The sequence below is a fragment of the Vulpes vulpes genome, chromosome 10 (assembly GCF_048418805.1).
Source record: "Vulpes vulpes isolate BD-2025 chromosome 10, VulVul3, whole genome shotgun sequence".
NCBI lineage: Eukaryota > Metazoa > Chordata > Mammalia > Carnivora > Canidae > Vulpes > Vulpes vulpes.
In genome coordinates, this window is record NC_132789.1 from 80,316,041 (window position 1) to 80,335,323 (window position 19,283).

The following is a 19,283-nucleotide window of genomic DNA, read 5'->3' on the forward strand; positions in this document are numbered from 1 at the left end:
TCACGCCTATAAGCGCAGGCGATAAAGTGTTAAATTCAGCGCACAGTAGCGTTTCAGTGCGCGGCGCGAAATTCCGGCGAGTTCTCAGCCGGTGCCGTCCGCCCCCGCCAAGCCCGGGGGAGAGCACGGACGAGGACAGCCGTTAGACCCCGCGTTTGCGTCACGCCTCGGAGCGACGCCCAAACCTACGTCTTCAAACACTGCCCCGAGGCCACGCCCACTCCTCGCCCTGGAGGCCGCTGGGAGCCCTCAGGGGGCGTGGCCAAAGGTGAGGCGAGGGAACGCGCAGGCGCACTCAGAACCCAGTCAATTAGCCAACTATTAATCTCGCGAGGGTTGAAAGTCGGTGGCGTAGGTAGTTGTCCTGGATGCTGGTGAGATAGATGATTTTTTTTCCCAGAGGAAGAAAAGGGGGCGGCGAAGCTAGTTCCCGGTGTCGGTCTCTCTTTCGCTTTCCTTTCCCCTAACTCCGACCCTCCGCCCTCCCGTAAATCAACCCGCCTTCCCTGACCTCGGTGACCCAGGTGGCCCCGCCCACTCTTGTCGACGTGATTCCCGCCGTGAGGTAAGCGCCGGTCGAATCCCGAGCCCCGCGGAAGAGGAGGCAGACGAAAGGGGGAGGCTGCGGGCCCGGTTCCGGCTCGTCGGAGAGCCGCGGCGCAAGGGGGCATTCGGGTGGCCCTCTCGCTCCTCCGTCAGCTCGCTGCGACGTAACCACCCAGGCCCGGGCCTTCTCATCTCTGCCGAGCCGGGCCTCTGGCCGCAGCGGGTGACGCACACGGAACATCATGTCGTCCGCGGCGGAGCCTCCGCCACCCCCGCCTCCCGAGAGCGCGCCTTCCAAGCCTGCAGCCCCGGCCGCCAGCAGCGTGAGCAACAGCAGCAACAAAGGCGGCCCGGAGGGCGTCGCGGCCCAGGCGACCCCCTCTGCGGCTAGCTCCGGCCCCGCGGACTCCGAGATGGAGGTGAGAGTGGCTTGTGGCGCGGGGAGAGGGCGCAGTGGGGAGGAGGAGCCGGCTCCCTCGCCCGGATTTTAGTGATCGGACGCAGAGCCGTTTTCCACCCCTCCTGCATCCAAACTCGGCCTCAGACCCTTTAGATCCGAAGTGATTAACCCTGCGCCCTTGTGCTTAACCTACCCACGCCGACTCGGGCGGGTTTCTGGCACTTCATATTTACATGATTTGTCTCTAGCGAATCTTGCCAAATTCTCCAACGCTGTTATTAAACAGATGTCATTGATTACCGAGGCCGAGAAGGACCTACCCGGTTTTTGTTTATTGTGGGTTTTTTTTTTTTTTTCGGTAAACTCCCATAATTCCCTCACCCATCTCTGATTCTAGCTTTTAGTTTCCACTAAACTTGCGGGAAGGTAGGGAGAGATGCCCCTTAGTGGCGAGGGAAGGATGCGCGGGGTAGGAAGGCATTTAAAAGCAGTGCGTCCGAGGGCTCAGATCTTGTTTTCTTCATCCCAGGCCTTGTGGGGGCGGTATCCGTTTTGGGCAGAAACAATGGCTTGAGCTGGAAGGCCGAGTGCGCAGTGGGGATAAGCGGGGCGCAGCTGCTCCCATGAAGGGAGACGAAGCTCCTCCCAGGCACTGTTCCTTTGGGAGGGAAAGCGACCAAGGCAGCAGCAGCAGCAGCAGCTGTCTTGGACCCCCATCTAATTTGAGTCAGGGGATGGATGCGTGAATGGTGAATTAATGACAATGGGGCTGTTGGCTTTCAAGTTCAGCGCAATTCCTCTTTTTGGGCCTTGGCCTTCCTCCTCCCCCCACCTCCCCCCCCCCCCCCCCCCCCCGAAAATTGGTACTGCTCGCTAGTCGAGCCTCCCTTCCAGAGCTAGGGTTGGCCAGGGGATGGTGACAGCGCTGCGGGGGTGGAAAAGTTTGGGGAGCTGCCAGACGGGTCTCTTGGGCATGCTCCAAGACTTTGTGATGTCTGGGAACAAAGTAATTGCTTGCTCCTTCCAAATTTTATTCTTGGCCTTCAGTCTGTTTTGAGTTATTTTATAGTCATGGCCTACAGATTTCTGGGATTTTTTCCATCCTTAGGTAGAAGGAGTGAAGGTAATAATGCTCTGAAAAGGATCCTTGATGCAGAATTAACACAATAAGTAAATGGAAGTGCAGTTTATCATTGGAGCATTTGGCGTACCAAAGTTTTACTTGAGCACCAAAGGTTAATCTGGGGTGACGTAACATCACGTTAATAGTTTATGAGAGAATTTTGTGGTGAGGGTAGGTTTTAGTTCAGTAGGACATTGATATCCTGTATTTTTAAGTGATTTGATTTTAGCTTCAAATTCTTATCGAGTGTTGCTTATTTTTCTTAAGGTTTTAAATGGTTGTTTTGAATTACCAGGACTGTTTAACTTGAATTCTTGCTTCGTGGTGTATGTAAGTGGGTTTGAAAATCTTTGACACTGAAAGCAATTGTGTGTAAATAGACAATTCTCTGCAAAAGGGTGTCCATAGTTTTCATCAGCCTCTCAAAAGGGTCTGTCGTTCAAATTCTGCAATAACAACCAGTATCTCACTGGAGAGGTTAAATATTAGAAAGCAGAGTATTTTAAACTGCCTTTCAGTTGCTATTTTAAAATTTAAGTGGAATTAAAGTTTTAAGTATGGATATTGATGTGATAACAAGTACCAAATGAAGTCCAGGCCATATTTATTTGCCAAATAAAGAAATTGAGTCTTTTGATAAGTAGAATCTGTGATAGAACCCAGGTCTGGCTCTGAAATGGACCCATTTCCCACATATTTTACCCTGTCATATTCTTACAAGAAGTATGTTCAAGAATTTTATTTCTTGAGGAATGACTTATTTTTGCTTTTTTGAAATAGGAACATGAGTAATTTCATTTTTTAAATCAATTTCTTAATTTACTAGTTTTAGTCTTGATTTTGTTTCTCTTCGTGTTGATTTAAAAAAATTTTTTTAAGTAAATGTACCTTTAGTCATTTTCTTAACTTGGAAGTCATTGAAGTTCAGTGATAAAAACTAGGTTTGAGTCTATATATTTAATGTATCTGGCAATCCTAAATTAAATGCCTTTTTCTTGTTTAAAAGTAGAATTTAACGTGGATTTTTTTTTTTTCAAAATTAGAAAATAAATGAAGTCTTGCCTTTACAAATTTTTTTCTGACAAGGCTGACCTTCCCAGGAATATTAGCTAGCTTTCTTTGTATGCAGTGAAATTTTCATTTTTGCTTGGTACTGATAAGTTAAGGGAATAATTTCGTCTTTTTGTTTACTATGATTTTTTTTTTTTTTTTGGCAACATGGATGGAACCTGTTTTTTAATCTTTGTTGGTTAGACTGATATTTCAGTACACTGTATGCCAACAGATTAGACTGATAGGTACATTGTATATCAATAATCATCTGACCTGGAATCCAAATCTTTTTTTTTAAACTATGAAAGAAATAGTGACTATTGTTGGAAAACGCATTTTTTTTAAGGGTATATTTTGACCTTTTATGATACCCAGTACCATTTTGTGAAGTAAACTAGTAGAAGGCTTTATCATTTCTATTTGTGGACACCAGAGATTTGTGATGAGCCTAAAGATCTTAGCAATGAAGTTAGACTAGAATATAGATAATTTGACCTCTCAATTCTGGTACTGTACCTGCTCCAGTTCCCCAGTTTTTTAATCAGAGGTAGCTTTATTATAGTACATATTGCCAAGCACAGTTTTGTACGTTGTTAATGAAAATTATACTTTTATTAACTGTTCTTAGTTGTTTTTTTGACAGATGAGTAGAACTTTGCAGAGTAGTTGTTGCTGTTTTTTGTTTGTGGTCGTTTGAATGTCAGGGTGAATAAATTTGCAAGAAAGGATATTTATTACTAATTTAGGAATCAGATTGTAGTTAGGGAGTATTCGATTTAGGATGTATGATAATTTTTTTGTATTTTTTCCAGAAGATGGAAATCAGAGTGAGTAATGATAATTTCTAGGTGTATATTTGGTAGAACACAGTAGATATTGCAGTTTTATGAGTAGAAGGGAACATAATTTCTATGTCATTTAATTTGGTTTTATAATATTTATTGAATAAAAATAGATTTATTAAAAGTTATTTTATTATTATTCTAGGATGATGTAGATAATAATGTTGTGTTTTAATCTTGCAATAGTCCTACAGTTTAAATACTTGGGTTAAATAGGTTGTTGTCATCGTGGCATTTAATTTCACCAAGATACCCTATCTGGTTATACTACAGCCATGTAAGTATCTAGCAAGTTTGGAGTAGGAATGTATTTTTCAGATTGTGTTTTAAGTAGAAATTAGTTTAATAATAGTATGTTAACTAATTTTAAAGAACAATCCATGATTTTTCCCTCCTCCCAGGAAGTATTTGATGATGCATCTCCTGGAAAGCAGAAAGAAATTCAAGAACCAGATCCTACCTATGAAGAAAAAATGGTATGCTTTAGGTATATGAATAGAGTCTATAATAACTTTTCATTAGGTGGTGGCATGGACCAAACTTCTGCATTTAATTTTTATAATTGAAGCACTGATATCCAATTGAAATAGGTGTAACATGGGATACTGTAATTTTTGTTATTTGCCTATGTAAAACAAATTTAGAAGTATTACATGAACATGCATAATAGTATTATGTTAATATATGGGATATGTTACTCTCCTTTATTTTGAGATTTATTGTCAGGGAGTGAGGAGAGTAAAAAACCAGAGAAGTAGTTATTCAGGGTATATTCTGCATCGAACTATCATTCTGTTTCAGTGGGTACAAAGACAGTAATACATGCTCCTTGCCCACAGCTTTTTTACAATATGGGTGAGATCTTTACAAAACAGCATATGATGTTACTCTACTTGAATCCTCAAAGACCCTGAATCACATTTCATACCTTAGGAAACTTGTAGCATGACTTAACCATAACCTATGAAGAGCTTTAAGCTTAAATTCAGATTCAGTAATAATAATGGCTAATAGCAAATGCTTACTATGTACTAAGCCCTATTCTGAATGCTTTATATGGCTTAAACTCATTTAATTATACTGAGATTTTATTTTATTTTTTAAAATATTTTTTAAAGATTTATTTATTTATTTATGATAGAGAGAGAGAGAGGCAGAGACACAGGAGGAGGGAGAAGCAGGCTCCATGCCGGGAGCTAGACACGGGACTCGATCCCAGGACTCCAGGATTGTGGCAGGCGCTAAACCGCTGAGCCACCCAGGGATCCTGAAATCTTATTTTAACATGTTAAATAATAATACCACCATACAATACAACACAGTATATATGCTCTTTAAGAGTAAAAACAGTGTCTTAATCTTACTGTCTTCACCTAGAACAATATCTGGCACATAGTATATTTTAAGAACTATTTTTTGAAATTTACTTTTTCTTCAACCTTTGACTTTCTCTTCAAGATCAGTAAATATTTTTTGAATCTCTTAGTTTCAAAATCCTAAAAATACTTAGGAACACATGTATATATGGATACATAATGTACATGATACACATAGTAATATATAAAACATAAATGATATATTTTAATTTCAGTATAATTAACATACAGTGTTATATGAGCTTCAGGTGTACAGTACAGTTATTCACTAATTCTCTGCATTATTGCTTATCACCTATTTCGTCTGCCTCTGGTAACTAACTACCAGTTCTCTATATTTAAGTCTGTTTTTTCTCTTGTTTCTTAAATTCCACATGTGAGTGAAATCATAAGGTATTTTTTCTTTTTATTTTACTTAGCTTCTTAGATCTATCCATGTTGTAATGGAAAGATTTCATGAAATGACATATATATGTATATTTATATATGATTTCTATTATATTTTATATATGTGTATATCTGTAATTGTTCCATATTTTTTCTTTGCTGTCAGACTTAAAGATATATTTGCCAGCTCTGCTTTTCCCATTCATTTCCTCAAACCCATCACAATGGATGTTCTGTCACTAATACTGTACTAGTGAATCTAATTTCCCATTTATAGCTTAATTTTACTTTCATTCATCTCTCTTTTGTCTGGTACCGTTGACCACTCCTCAGAATTTTTGCTTGCCTTGTGAGAGCTTTTTTTCCTTGTCGATACCCTATTGACAGTTCCTTTGTCCTTTATCACATCCTAAAAATTTCTTGAACAGTTCAATCCTTGTCATTAGTTTTCTTTTTCTTTTTTCTTTTTTTAAGATTTTATCTTTAAGTAATCTGTATATCCAGCATGGGGCTCAAACAATCGCAAGATCGAGAGTAATGTGCTCGCTCCACTAGCTGAACCAGCCAGGAGACCCTATCACTGGTTTTCTTTAAACTGAATTCTCAGCATTTATCTCTAGCCCAGATGCTTCCAGCCATTGTATTTTCATTTGTTTGTTGGACATTTAAGTCTTTCTTAGGAATATCCAAAATTGCATTTATTCTATCTCACACATCTACATTTACTGATAGTGACAGTTTTTCTTAATTTATACCCAAGCTGTCCATGATGGTACTTCATTTTAATAGTCTTGCAAGTTTAACCTCATAATTCCTCTTTTTTCTCCATTGTCCTATTCAGTATTCTTTTATTGCATGGGTTATTTTCTTTGCGTCTGTATCTGTTTCCTTTTAATGATCTGGCCTCTTCCAAATCTCTCCATGTATTTCTTTGAAGTTTTTCAATCTCCTAGTTATTTCCTTGACTAATACTTTTCTTTTAAGCAAGCTCCCTTATCATCTGCTAGTTCCTAACCATAGGTAAGTCTCAGTATCCATTCTTCATTCTTGGTTCCAAAGGATGCTGAATACTATTTGAGAAAACTAAATAATAGTGTTGATTGGTATCAGAATAAATTTATGGTTTATGGTTTTTACTCCCTTAGACTTTCAGTATTTATTGTGCAACAACCCATTTAGTTATTTAAAAACTTTACCACTCTGGTTAAGTTTTCTATTTCGTTTCTGCCATCCTGATTTTTCAGGCTTCTTCTACAGTTACAGGCCTTTAATTTATTTCCCTTCTATTTCCAAATATGTATGGCCTGTACTGCCCTGTGTCATTTCCTCCTGTTTCAAAGAAAGAAGCTGATTTTAAGCTATTGATTTTAATCTATTTGATTTTATGATTTATGTCCTTCAGGTTCCTAATCTTATTGTTTCTACTTTTTAAGGATATTTTCTCTTTTCTCTTTAAGATCTCAAATCCTTTTTATTTTAATATTCTCATTCTCAGCCAAGGTCTTTGCTTATTTTTCCTTCAACCCTTGCCACAGTTCCACTAAAAGGTTAGTCTGTAAATGTTCTGAACTCCTTGGTTCTTTGCAACCATTACCACTTGGAAATGAATGAGTTGTGAGAATTTTGAAGTCACTGACTTTTGTGTAGAACTGTGATGAAATTTATACTTAATTCCTTAAGGCAGTAGTTCGAAACTTGATCATATAGAAGGTCTTGGATATTTTTGCTCTGATGGGTCGTGAAGCACACTTTGAAAACTTAAAACACCTAGAGCCATTAAAGGCTTTTGAACATTAGAGACTTGTGATAAGATCTAAGAACAGGAGTGGGGTACATATCCCCCTCTGTGTTGAAACATTATGTCTTAGGATTTTCCCGGTTATCCCTGTTAAAATTTTAGTGCTATTCCCAGTTCTTTTTACTCTGCTTTATTTTCTGAACATTTATCACCTTCTGACAATCTCATAATCCCTTAGGTTGATATTGGATTATAAGGGGGGAGGGTGCTTTCTTTGGTAGGTACACAAAACTAGTTGTTGAACTGAATGGCTATTTAAGAAGTTAATATTGATTGAACACTTTTGAAAGAAGTGAAAAATACTTAGTGATTTTTGAATACTCCAGAATAGATTTTACCTTAAAATGTCTAACTCTGACCTATCTGAATTACTTTCCAGAGTTTATTTATTCGATTCCAAATATAATTACAATAATTGAATAGATTTTTTTCATCCCCAACATCTTCTAGTTGCATGTTCTTATTTTATTATATATGCATTGAAAAGTGAAATAGTGCAAAATACACATAAGTATCACAATACTTTAAAATAGTTTGTAATCTTCAAAAACAAAAAAGTGAAGCTTGTCTTCTACAGGAAATTATCATGGGGAAGTATGTTGATTTCAAGGATCTTAAGTTTTTTTGGTTTAAATTCTTCCATTAGTGTGATAATAAGGAACATTTCAAAGTGGCAGATGTTAGTCATGAAAGGATGAAATAGTATTAACTGCATTGGGTTAATGAATATTTCATGAACAATAGATTTTTAAAAATTTTTATTTATTTATTTGAGAGAGAGAAAGCATGAGGAGGGGGAGGGAGAGGAAGAAGCGGATTCCCTGATGAGCAGGGAGCCTGACACAGGGCTCAGTCCCAGGACCCCACGATCATGACCTAAGTTGAAGGCAGATACTTAACTGACTGAACCATCCAGGTTGTCCCCCCCCCCTTTTTTAAAGTAAGCTCTCTGCCAGATGTAGGGCTCGAACTCATGACTGAGATCAAGAGTCATGTGCCCTACCCAACTGAACTAGCCAGGTGCTCTTTAATAATTGTTTTTTAACCTGATACCTTTTAAAAATTTGGCACAGCTTCACTGATAAATGACCAATGTATTTTTCCCATTTCTGAATAAATTCACTTGTATTTTTAAAAAAAATTTTTTTAAATTTATTTATTTATTTATTTATTTATTTATTTATTTATTTATTTATGATAGTCACAAAGAGAGAGAGAGAGAGAGAGAGAGAGAGGCAGAGACATAGGCAGAGGGAGAAGCAGGCTCCATGCACCGGGAGCCCGACGTGGGATTCGATCCTGGGTCTCCAGGATCATGCCCTGGGCCAAAGGCAGGCGCTAAACCGCTGCGCCACCCAGGGATCCCTAAATTCACTTGTATTAAATAATTTTTTGGTCAACTATATTGATGAATAATTGACCCAGTGCAGTTTTAAGTATAAATCAGTGAGTTTTGGCAGATTGATGCAATCAGCCACCTTATAGTCTTGATGTAGAACAGTTATATCATTCCCTGAAAAGTTTGCTCTCATCTTTATCTCCTTGACACTTCAGATCTGCTTTCTGTCACTAGCTATAATTTCATGTAAGTGGAATCACAATATGTAGTCTTTCGGCATTTGGCTTCTTTCACTCAGTATAATGCCTTGCCCTTTTTTTTTCTTTTCATTTAGTGCTTTCGAAACTTGCCTATGTTACATGTCTCAACAGTTCCTTTTTTATTGCTGAGTTCATTGTATAAAGGCATGCTGAAACTTTGGACTCTGAAATTGTATTAATATTTTGATAAAATGTTTTGTTTTTTCAGCAAACTGATCGAGCAAATAGATTTGAGTATTTATTAAAGCAGACAGAGCTGTTTGCACATTTCATCCAGCCTGCTGCTCAGAAGACTCCAACCTCACCTTTGAAGATGAAACCAGGGCGCCCACGAATAAAAAAGGATGAGAAACAAAACTTGCTATCAGTTGGCGAGTGAGTAATAGTTTATACTTCAGAGTTGACACATTAATTTTTGATAATATTCATTAGAAGCATAAAATCACTTCATTAAAAAAAATGTTTTAGGGCTGTTATTTATTTGGCCCCAGTTAGCTTGATGGGATGTAGCCATACTTGTATAAATAATTGTAATGCCTTAGCTCTTATGGCATTTTACTGTTTATGGAATTCAGATGTTATCCATTCCTCGTAGAAGAAATAAATGCAGAGTTTAAGCAGCCTATTTAACATCCCATAGGAGTAATTAGAATAATCCAAGCTTGACTTTAAGTCTGCTTTGGGGTATGCTGTAGGCATAAACCACATACATGCATCAAGGGGATCACTTTTATCTGAAGTCTTTGGTTGTTTAACAGAATGTTGTGATGATTTATGCCGTAGCAGTTTGTCTCAAATTTGTATTACTTCGTTGTCCTGCAGATTGAATTGTCAAGTTGTATGGTGCCCTTAGGTGGTTGTTTAAAATGTGTAAAGTAACTTACATGTTCAGTTTATAAATACTTTCTTGGAATTTTTGTACTGATTGGTTAATTAAGGTGTTTAATTAGTTATAACTAATAGATTTGATATTAACAGCTTTAGGATAATCTCAGTTCCCTGAAATGACCTCGTAATTCCCAAAGTGAAAAGTGAAAAATAATCCATAATTAAATCCACTAGATTATCTAAGAGAGGAGATTGTAGACTGTTATCAACAATGTTAAATTTACCATACAGTTTATAGAAACATGAAAACATGAGCTGTACCTTGAAGGAATTTTCATCAAAAGCATAAACACAATACCTTAATCTTTCTGGGCTATTCTACTCCTCTAATATATCTTATTCCTTATCCATTGTGTGTCACCTGTTTGTTTTAATACGTATGAAACTTCATAAGAGAGACATTTGCACTTCAGATGTATTTAAATTGTTCAGACTTGAGAAGTTTGCAGCTATTTTCATTTATTTTTTATTTAAAATTAAAAAAAAAATTTTGAGAGCATGTGAACAGGGGGAAAGGCAGTGGGAGGGAGGGAGAGAATCTCAAGTAGGCTCCACACCCAGAGCCCTACATGAACTTGGATCTCAGGACCCTAAGATCTCTACCTGAGCCAAAGTCAAGAGTAGGCTAAACTACCCAGGTGCCCCTTGCAGCCATTTATGCTTTGGAAATGACAAATACTGTAATGTGTATTTTTATGGTATAGGTAGTTACTATACCTATAAGGTAAAAGAAACACTTTTTAAAAAAAAAAATTTATTTATTTATGATAGGCACACAGTGAGAGAGAGAGGCAGAGACATAGGCAGAGGGAGAAGCAGGCTTCATGCACCGGGAGCCCGACGTGGGATTCGATCCCGGGTCTCCAGGATCATGCCCTGGGCCAAAGGCAGGCGCTAAACTGCTGCGCCACCCAGGGATCCCAAAAGAAACACTTTTATTGAGATTATATAACATAAAGATATTCTGTAGTAAATATATAATAAATTGTTTAGCTTGGTCTTAACTAGTGTTATTGAGGAAAAGAAGTCTTGGTTTAGAGATTTCTTCTCTATCCTTCAAGCCCTTTTAAGTGGAAAATTAGCTTATGCAAAGTCATTAGGGTGATGGTACTATCCTTAAGTATAGGAACGTATATATTTTTCTCTTCCATCCACAGTTATGGTCAACAGACCCTTAACTTGAAGTAATGAGCACATTCCAGCTTTTATCTTCAGTTTTATAACTAATAATCAACTATCTTGATAATAATAGATAATAATAGACTGTGATATATTTTTTTAAAGATTTTATTTATTTATCCACGAGAGACAGAGAGAGGGTCAGAGACACAGGCAGAGGGAGAAGCAGTCTCCCTGTGGGGAGCCCGATGTGGGACTCGATCCCAGGACCCCAGGATCATGACCTGAGCCAAAGGCAGACGCTTAACCCCTGAGCCACCCAGGTGTCCTACCTAGACTGTGAGATTTTATTTTTAAAAAAGTTCTTTCCTAGTTTGTGGAGAATAAATTAGAATTGAGGATATATTTTTGTACTCAGTGTCCTAGGATTAGAATGCAGAGAAGGACGAGGAATACTAAGACATTCTAATTTGAACCATATAAAACAAGCAAGAATACTCTTGAATATATTTCCTGCTTTGGTCTGAGTTTTTAAGAAATGCATCTTTAAGAAGACTGATTATCCTCTTCCATCAAGCATGTAGTTTTAATGGAAATCAAGCTATAAATTAGATTTACGGTTTTCTAATTTAAATGAAAATATTTGTTGAAAATATAAAGGTACAAAATTAGAAGCTTCAGAATTAGAGAGTAAGTACTTTTATTAACATGAGCCCTTTATAGACTATTAAATTTGGCAATATTAAAACTGCAGAAAATTGATTTTTTAAGGGGGTATATCCCAACTTTCTGGGGGTGTAGAATCTGGGCATTTCTAAAAAGCTATGAGTAATTCTGATAAATCCCTGGCTAAGAGTCATTGGTTAACCACTAAATCTCCAGTCTGCATATTCTGCAGCTTTTGGTGAAAGTTGTAGTTTTTACTTACTTTTATTTTTTATTTTTTTAATTTTTATTTATTTATGATAGTCACACAGAGAGAGAGAGAGAGAGAGGCAGAAACATTGGCAGAGGGAGAAGCAGGCTCCATGCACCGGGAGCCCGACGTGGGATTCGATCCCGGGTCTCCAGGATCGCGCCCTGGGCCAAAGGCAGGCGCTAAACCGCTGTGCCACCCAGGGATCCCAGTTTTTACTTATTTTAAAACGTAATATATTCTCAGTAGAAGCATGGTTGACACACAATGTTACATTAATTACAGGTGTACAGCAGAAATTCCACAGCTCTGTACATTATGCTTATGCTCACCATGGTGAAAGTTGTAGTTTATTGGATTCTTAAAAATATTTTATTTGTATTTGAGTATAGTTGATATACAGTGCTATATTAGTTTTAGACGTACAGCTTAGTGATCGGACAAGTTTATACATTATGTTGTGTTCATCACAAGTATGGCTATCATCTATTTTCTTATATTGCTATTACAGTATTATTGATTCTATTCCTATGCTCTGCTCTTTATTTCTGTGACTTATTTGTTCCATAACTGGAGGCCTCTATCTCCCTCTCCCATCATCTATCTGCCCAGCACCCCAACCTTTCCCCTCTGGCAGCTGTTCTTTCTTTGTGTTTATAGTTCTGATTCTGCTTTTTGTTTATTATCTTATTATTTTATTTTTTTTAGATTTCACTTACCAGTGAAGTCATATGGTATTTGTCTTTCTCAGTCTGACTTCTTTCATTTAGCATAACACCCTCTAGGTCTATCCATGTTGTCTCAAATGGCACAATCTCAACCTTTCGAAAGTTGTAATTTTTAAGGGTTGCCTGGGTGGCACAGTCAGTTGAGCGTCTGACTGTTGGGTTTCAGCTCAGGTCATGATCTCTTAGGGTCTTTAGATTGAGCCCTGCATTGGGCTCTGAACTCAGTGGAATCTGGTTAAGTTTCTCACTCTCTTCCTTTGCTCCTGCACCCTCCCCCCACCTGGCTCACTCTCTCAAAAGAAAAAGAAGTCATAGTTTTTAAAATGGGATTCCTGGAACTATTTTCTGGCAAAAATACTTTAAAAGGTAACTTTAAATTACAAACTTTGGAATACCTGGGTAGCTCAGCAGTTGAGCGCCTGCATTTGGCTCAGGGTGTGATCCTGGAGTCCCGGGATCAAGCCCCTAATAGGGCTTCCTGCAGGGAGCCTGCTTCTCCCTGTGCCTATGTCTCTGCTTATGTCTCTGCCTCTGTCTCTGTGTCTCTCATGAATAAATAACTAAAATCTTTAAATAAATAAATTACAAACTTTGAGAGTTTTCTGTGTAGTTCCTCAAAGTGACATTACTTCAAGTGTTACTCTATTTTTAATAATGGTATGTATATCTTAGAAATCCATGTAAATCATTTCAGGTTTAAATTTACTAATCCTCCTGTTCTACGTTTCTAGTATTAAATGCCTAATAAAAATTGTGGAATCTTTGTCAGCCACTTGACAATTATGTTGAAATAGTAGCTAGTACTTAAAGGTAAAGTGCTAATCAATTGATTTAATCTTGAACTTGACAGCTACAGACATCGTAGAACAGAGCAAGAGGAAGATGAAGAACTATTAACAGAAAGCTCTAAAGCAACCAATGTTTGCACTCGATTTGAAGACTCTCCATCATGTATGTTATATACACATATAACTGATTTTTAAAAAATCCTCTTTTAAGACATCCTTTGGTTAATGTTTTGGATCTGTCTTGGCTGTAATTTATAAAGGGAATTTTTAGTAATTTGAAATTTATTGATTGTGAAATAAACCAGATTTTTTTTGATGAAAATCATAGTATTAATATACTATACTATAATATGATAGTGGTGCTGTATTTCAAAGGTGCATAAAATGCCACTGTGCTTATTATTATTGCCTGAATGTATATGTAAACCTAGGAATGATTTTTGCCTTATATTTGTCCCAGTTAAGAAAACTTCATGTGTAAAAGAAAGCACTTCATGAAGGCTTTTGTTAACTAATGCCAGGATTTTGTATTAGTTTTAAGATTTTTTTTCCTGAAACCTTTGTTATTAATGGTTTTCCGAAAGAAAACTTGGTTAACCAGATTTTTAAGTTTTACTTATATATAATCTTGATAGTCTAGTGGCACATTTGTCTTTACTGAAGCCTAGCATTTTTTTTCTGATCTTCCTCTGTCTTACTTGATAATTGATTTGTGTGATGCTAGTGGTTGTGAACAACAATTTAGGATAGTCAACATAGGACATACAATTTGGACTTGTTATTTAACTATAACTTTAACTCATAATAAGTTGAGCTTTAGACAAGATAGGATCTGGTTAGAAATTCCGCAGTCTGGGATGCCTGGGTGGCTCAGCGGTTTGGTGTCTGCCTTTGGCCCATGGCGCCTACCTTCAGCCCAGGGTGTGATCCTGGAGACCCGGGATCGAGTACCGCATCAGGCTCCCTGCATGGAGCCTGCTTCTCTCTCTGCCTCTCTCTCTGCCTGTCTCTCTCTCTCTCTTTCTGTATCTCTCATGAATAAATAAATAAAATCTTAAAAAAAAAAAAATCAGCAGTCTGTTTACAAAGTTTGTATCTTCCAATGTTTTTTGGCTATGAGTACTCAGTTACCATTTCTTTTCATGAAGTTAGAAACTAGAGCCAGATATATGGTACAAATGGTGAAGGAAATTTGAATTATTTGGATTATGTCTTTCTCACATTCTTTGTTGTAACTAGTTTACCAGCATTGGCTAGCTTTTTATCTTAAAACAGTGTTTTTTGAAAGGTGATGGGGTACAGATGTGCATGTTAAAAAAAGAAAATCTAGTGATTGTGATGTGTATATACTTAGTAATTATTCTGGGGTGAGAAATGTGTAGTAAAACCCAAAAGAGATACTGTCTCCTTATTATATAGAGGACCTTTTGAAAAAGTTACTTATGAAGGTAAAGGGAAAACAATCTCTATATATCTTATTTCCCCTTTGTTAGGAGGAAAACTAAATCCCCAGAGAATGTCTGCTTAGGTTATCATGGAAGGTTTAAACACTTGGTGTAGAAACACTTGTGGGGGCCCTTGGATGGCTCGTCTGTTAAGTGTTTGCTTTCAGCTCATCATAGAGTCTTGGGATTAAGCCCCATGTCGGGCTCCCTGCTTGGTGGGGAGTCTGCTTCTCCCTCTCCCTCTGCCCTGCTTGTACTCTCTCTCTCTGTCTCTTTCTCAAATAAATTTAACCGGGGCAGCCCTGGTGGCTCAGCAGTTTAGCGCCGCCTTCAGCCCAGGGTGTGATCCTGGAGATCCAGGATCGAGTCCCACATCAGGCTCCCTGCATGGAGCCTGCTTCTTTCTCTGTGTCTCTGCTGCTATCTCTCTCTCTATGTCTCTTGCGAATAAATAAAATCTTTAAAAAAAAAAAAAAACGAAACCAAACCCACTTGTGATAACATTAAAAAAAGATACAAAGAGGCAAGGGAGTCTCTAGGACCACTATATGGGTAACATAGGAACTGAGTGATTGGGGTAGGCACTCTGATGCTTCACAATCATGGTTTTTGTTTCTTCGTTTTCTTCCTGCACTTGGTTATTGTCCTTATCCAATTGCTCCTTCTCTGCTCCAGATCACAGCAGCTACCTCTAATGACTTGGAAATTGAAGACAGAAAAGTCAGGGTTAACCTGTGTGGGTTCAAGTTAAACCTTTGAATATCAAATGAAGTGGACTGCCTTATATATTCCTTGTGTCTTTAAAATGTGCATTGTGTTTTTTCTTTTATCCTTAGATGTAAAATGGGGTAAACTGAGAGATTATCAGGTCCGAGGATTAAATTGGCTCATTTCCTTGTATGAGAATGGCATCAATGGTATCCTTGCAGATGAAATGGTATGTGTTTGGTAGTTTTTTGGAAGGCTATGTTTTGTAATTTAAAGTATTTCGTACCATGGAATTTTATAAAAGTTAAGATAATGTGACATCATTTTTGTTGATTATAATGCAGAACTGTTAGTAAACTAATCCTCTGTTGTCAAACTTGGTTTAGTCCCATAAGCAGAATCTATACTTCAGTTGTGAGGAATTACTATTTATGAAAGTATAATAAAAGTAATACACTTTGACAAACCTGCTCTTGGTAGACTCTTGTAATAAAATGTTTTGGCTATTTCCCTCCACTTCTGTAAAGTATAGGTTAATTGACTGATTTTTCATCAGTGATTATTTTCTCAAGGGTGGCAGCTTGTACAGTTCTGTCACAAAACATTTATCTCTTATTACTAGTTTTGTAGTGAGTGTTTCAAAGTTTCCTCATGGCTATAGTGCTGAAACATATAACTGCTTGAAGAAACTATGGAGTCAAATGGGTCTTAATTCTAGCCCTTCTGCATGACTTTGGGAAAGTCACTTAAACTTCTGTGCCTTATGGGGATAATTAGTAGTACATCTTTATAGGCGAAGATTAAAAAACATAACACAGCTAAACTCAACACATACCAGGTTCTTGCCATTTGTTGGCTATTATAAACAAATAGCTTTTCTTTTAAATGTTTTTGTATATCAGGAAATATAAATATGGATGTCTGTTTGTTTTGTTTGTTATTGCTTTGTGGTTATTCTTTCAGGGCCTGGGAAAAACTCTTCAAACAATTTCTCTTCTTGGGTACATGAAACACTATAGAAACATTCCTGGTCCTCATATGGTTTTGGTTCCTAAGTCTACATTACACAACTGGATGAGTGAATTCAAGAGATGGGTACCAACACTTAGATCTGTTTGTTTGATAGGAGATAAAGAACAAAGAGTAAGCTTTTCATGTTTTATTACTTTTTTGAAATTAAAAGAATTTGAATTTAGGTTTAGGGGAGGGGGTAACTAGAGGACGGATAAAAGAAAAGTCCAGTAATAAACTTGGTCTTCACAAATATTAATAATGTACGTATGTAATATTGTCTTGATGGTGAAGAATCCTACTGGGGAAAAGGTGTTGTAGACTATAAGATGCCATATGGGTATAGTTTGTTTCTTTTACTTTGGAATTGGTTGTATAAAATCAAAGGCTGTGTTCTCATTCTAGAGGCAACATTCTTATTTTTAAAAGAAATTTTGAGTTTGTGAATTGGTTGGAAATTTGAGGAGCCACATTTTTTTTAGATTGATGTACATAATGCTAATTCATAGTCATAGTTTTTAAAGATGAACTGAGTCAATTATAGTATTTTGGTGAGTTGGTATGGCATTTATTGAAATAAGTTAAAATATTGGTCAGTTGACGTTTTTTGGAAGGAAATAATAGAAATAATACTGATTTGATTAAAATGTACTATTTCGAAAAATAATGTACTTAGTTTTGTTTTCTCTTCATTCAGCTATCAGTGATGATTCTAGGTTTCTTTTTTCCTTTTCTAGATAACTTTGCATAATTTAAGTTACCAAGTTGCTTTTTATGTTTAGGAGCCCAATTTAAACCACTTTTTGCTTTAGTTTCTTGACGTGTAAAATAAGAATAGTAATAGCAAAGTCTTACTAGTTCTGTAAACGTGAAAGGAATGAAAATGTTTACTGCAAACAATCCTGGAGTCTTTATTCTATGGCAGAAACCACCCTCCTCTTTCTAACCCCTTTCCTGAGAATTTCAGGGTCTGGTGGAAATGAAGAGAAGATATTTAAAGTAGTTTATTGAATTTTGCACTGATCAATTCAGTCAATTATTTTTTATTAAATGGCTCTGACATTTAGAAATGATTAATGAAGTTAGTTTGAGCTGATTCTAAATGCTTGCATACTATAGATAACTGTCCCTCTTTAATACTTTCCATCCTGTTTTATGTATTAGATTACTTGTCATCAGTATGTTTAATTTGTAGTTTACTTTTGCATGATGTAATTTTTTTTCTCTTGCTACACAGGCTGCCTTTGTGAGAGATGTATTATTGCCAGGAGAATGGGATGTATGTGTAACATCTTATGAAATGCTTATAAAAGAGAAATCTGTTTTCAAAAAATTTAATTGGCGGTACTTAGTTATAGATGAAGCTCACAGAATCAAAAATGAAAAATCCAAGGTAATTTGGCAGTTGGAAGTGACATCATTAATACCTTTTAGAATTTCATCAATATGTAGAATATTCTAATGATGAATTTGGTTCTTTTAGTTGTCAGAAATAGTGAGGGAATTCAAGACTACAAATCGACTGTTATTAACTGGAACACCTCTTCAAAACAACCTGCATGAGCTCTGGTCACTTCTTAATTTTTTGTTGCCAGATGTCTTTAATTCAGCAGATGTAAGTATGTCTTACTGTCTTCTGATAGTAATATTAATGTTTCTGTTTAATGCTATACATTTTTATAATAAAATTGGCCTTTTAGCACTGCTTGAGATAATTTTTAATTTTTCACTTATATGTAGTCTGGTGTAACCTGCCAAGTTTTTTATGCATCCTGAGAGTTTATTTTTGTGCCTTTCGACTTCAGTATCATTTTATGAGTCATTTTCTTTGGAATGTTACTGATTCACATACCAAATAGGTAGTCATGTTGGTCTGAATTTCTGCAGCTGTAAGTGGACTGCTTGTGTTCTTAAGGTGCTGTTCAGGTTATTTCACAAGTGAATTTATGAACTTCACGTAGCTTGTGTTTCTCCAGGGTGGTCTTCAAATTTGGTAAAGTCTGTCTAGCCATCTTTTTTTATGGTCTAACAAACATAGAACCTAATCTTTACCTTTTAATAGATTTGCACTGATAAAAATGGTTAAATAGATATTCAAACTATCGTTTGTACCTAAGAATGTAATATGTATCTTAAGAGTCTGTGCTATTAGTAATTACAGTGTTTTTTTGCTGAACCAGAGTTCATTTTTGAACTTTGTTTCCATGGTGCGGGGTGGGGAGAAGGAGAGAAAGAGAGAGCATGCACATGTGTGTCTGGCTTTTGAAGAGTTCAGTAAGTTCCAAAACAGTTAATTTTGGTTTTTGTGTTAAAGGTCATTTTAAAAGATTAGAGAAATTTCTGTTTTTGGAAGACATTAATCAATCTCAGGAAAATACTTTAGTTCTGCTTTTATGTATTTTGATGTTTTTATTTTAGAGATTTTTCTTAATACATTGATACTTTCATTTGCTTTAGTAATCTGTGAAAGCTTTGTTCCAGTTAACATAATTAATTCTAAGATCATGTTTACTAACAAAGCACAAATACATAGCAGATGTGTTGAAGAGGTAAGAA

The 19,283-nt window shown here is 36.9% G+C and overlaps 1 protein-coding gene across 1 annotated transcript in view; it reads left to right on the forward strand.

Annotated features, from left to right (window-relative positions):
- Window positions 1-209: 209 nt before the first annotated feature.
- The window catches only part of SMARCA5 (SNF2 related chromatin remodeling ATPase 5), a 40,770-nt gene continuing 21,696 nt past the window's right edge, over window positions 210-19,283 (forward strand). The window contains exons 1-8 of the mRNA XM_026012994.2: window positions 210-965; window positions 4,366-4,440; window positions 9,333-9,499; window positions 13,626-13,726; window positions 15,845-15,945; window positions 16,680-16,859; window positions 17,965-18,120; window positions 18,211-18,342. Of these exons, the coding sequence (XP_025868779.1) occupies window positions 789-965; window positions 4,366-4,440; window positions 9,333-9,499; window positions 13,626-13,726; window positions 15,845-15,945; window positions 16,680-16,859; window positions 17,965-18,120; window positions 18,211-18,342 (1,089 nt within the window). The 5' untranslated portion in view covers window positions 210-788. The remainder of the gene's footprint in view (window positions 966-4,365; window positions 4,441-9,332; window positions 9,500-13,625; window positions 13,727-15,844; window positions 15,946-16,679; window positions 16,860-17,964; window positions 18,121-18,210; window positions 18,343-19,283) is intronic.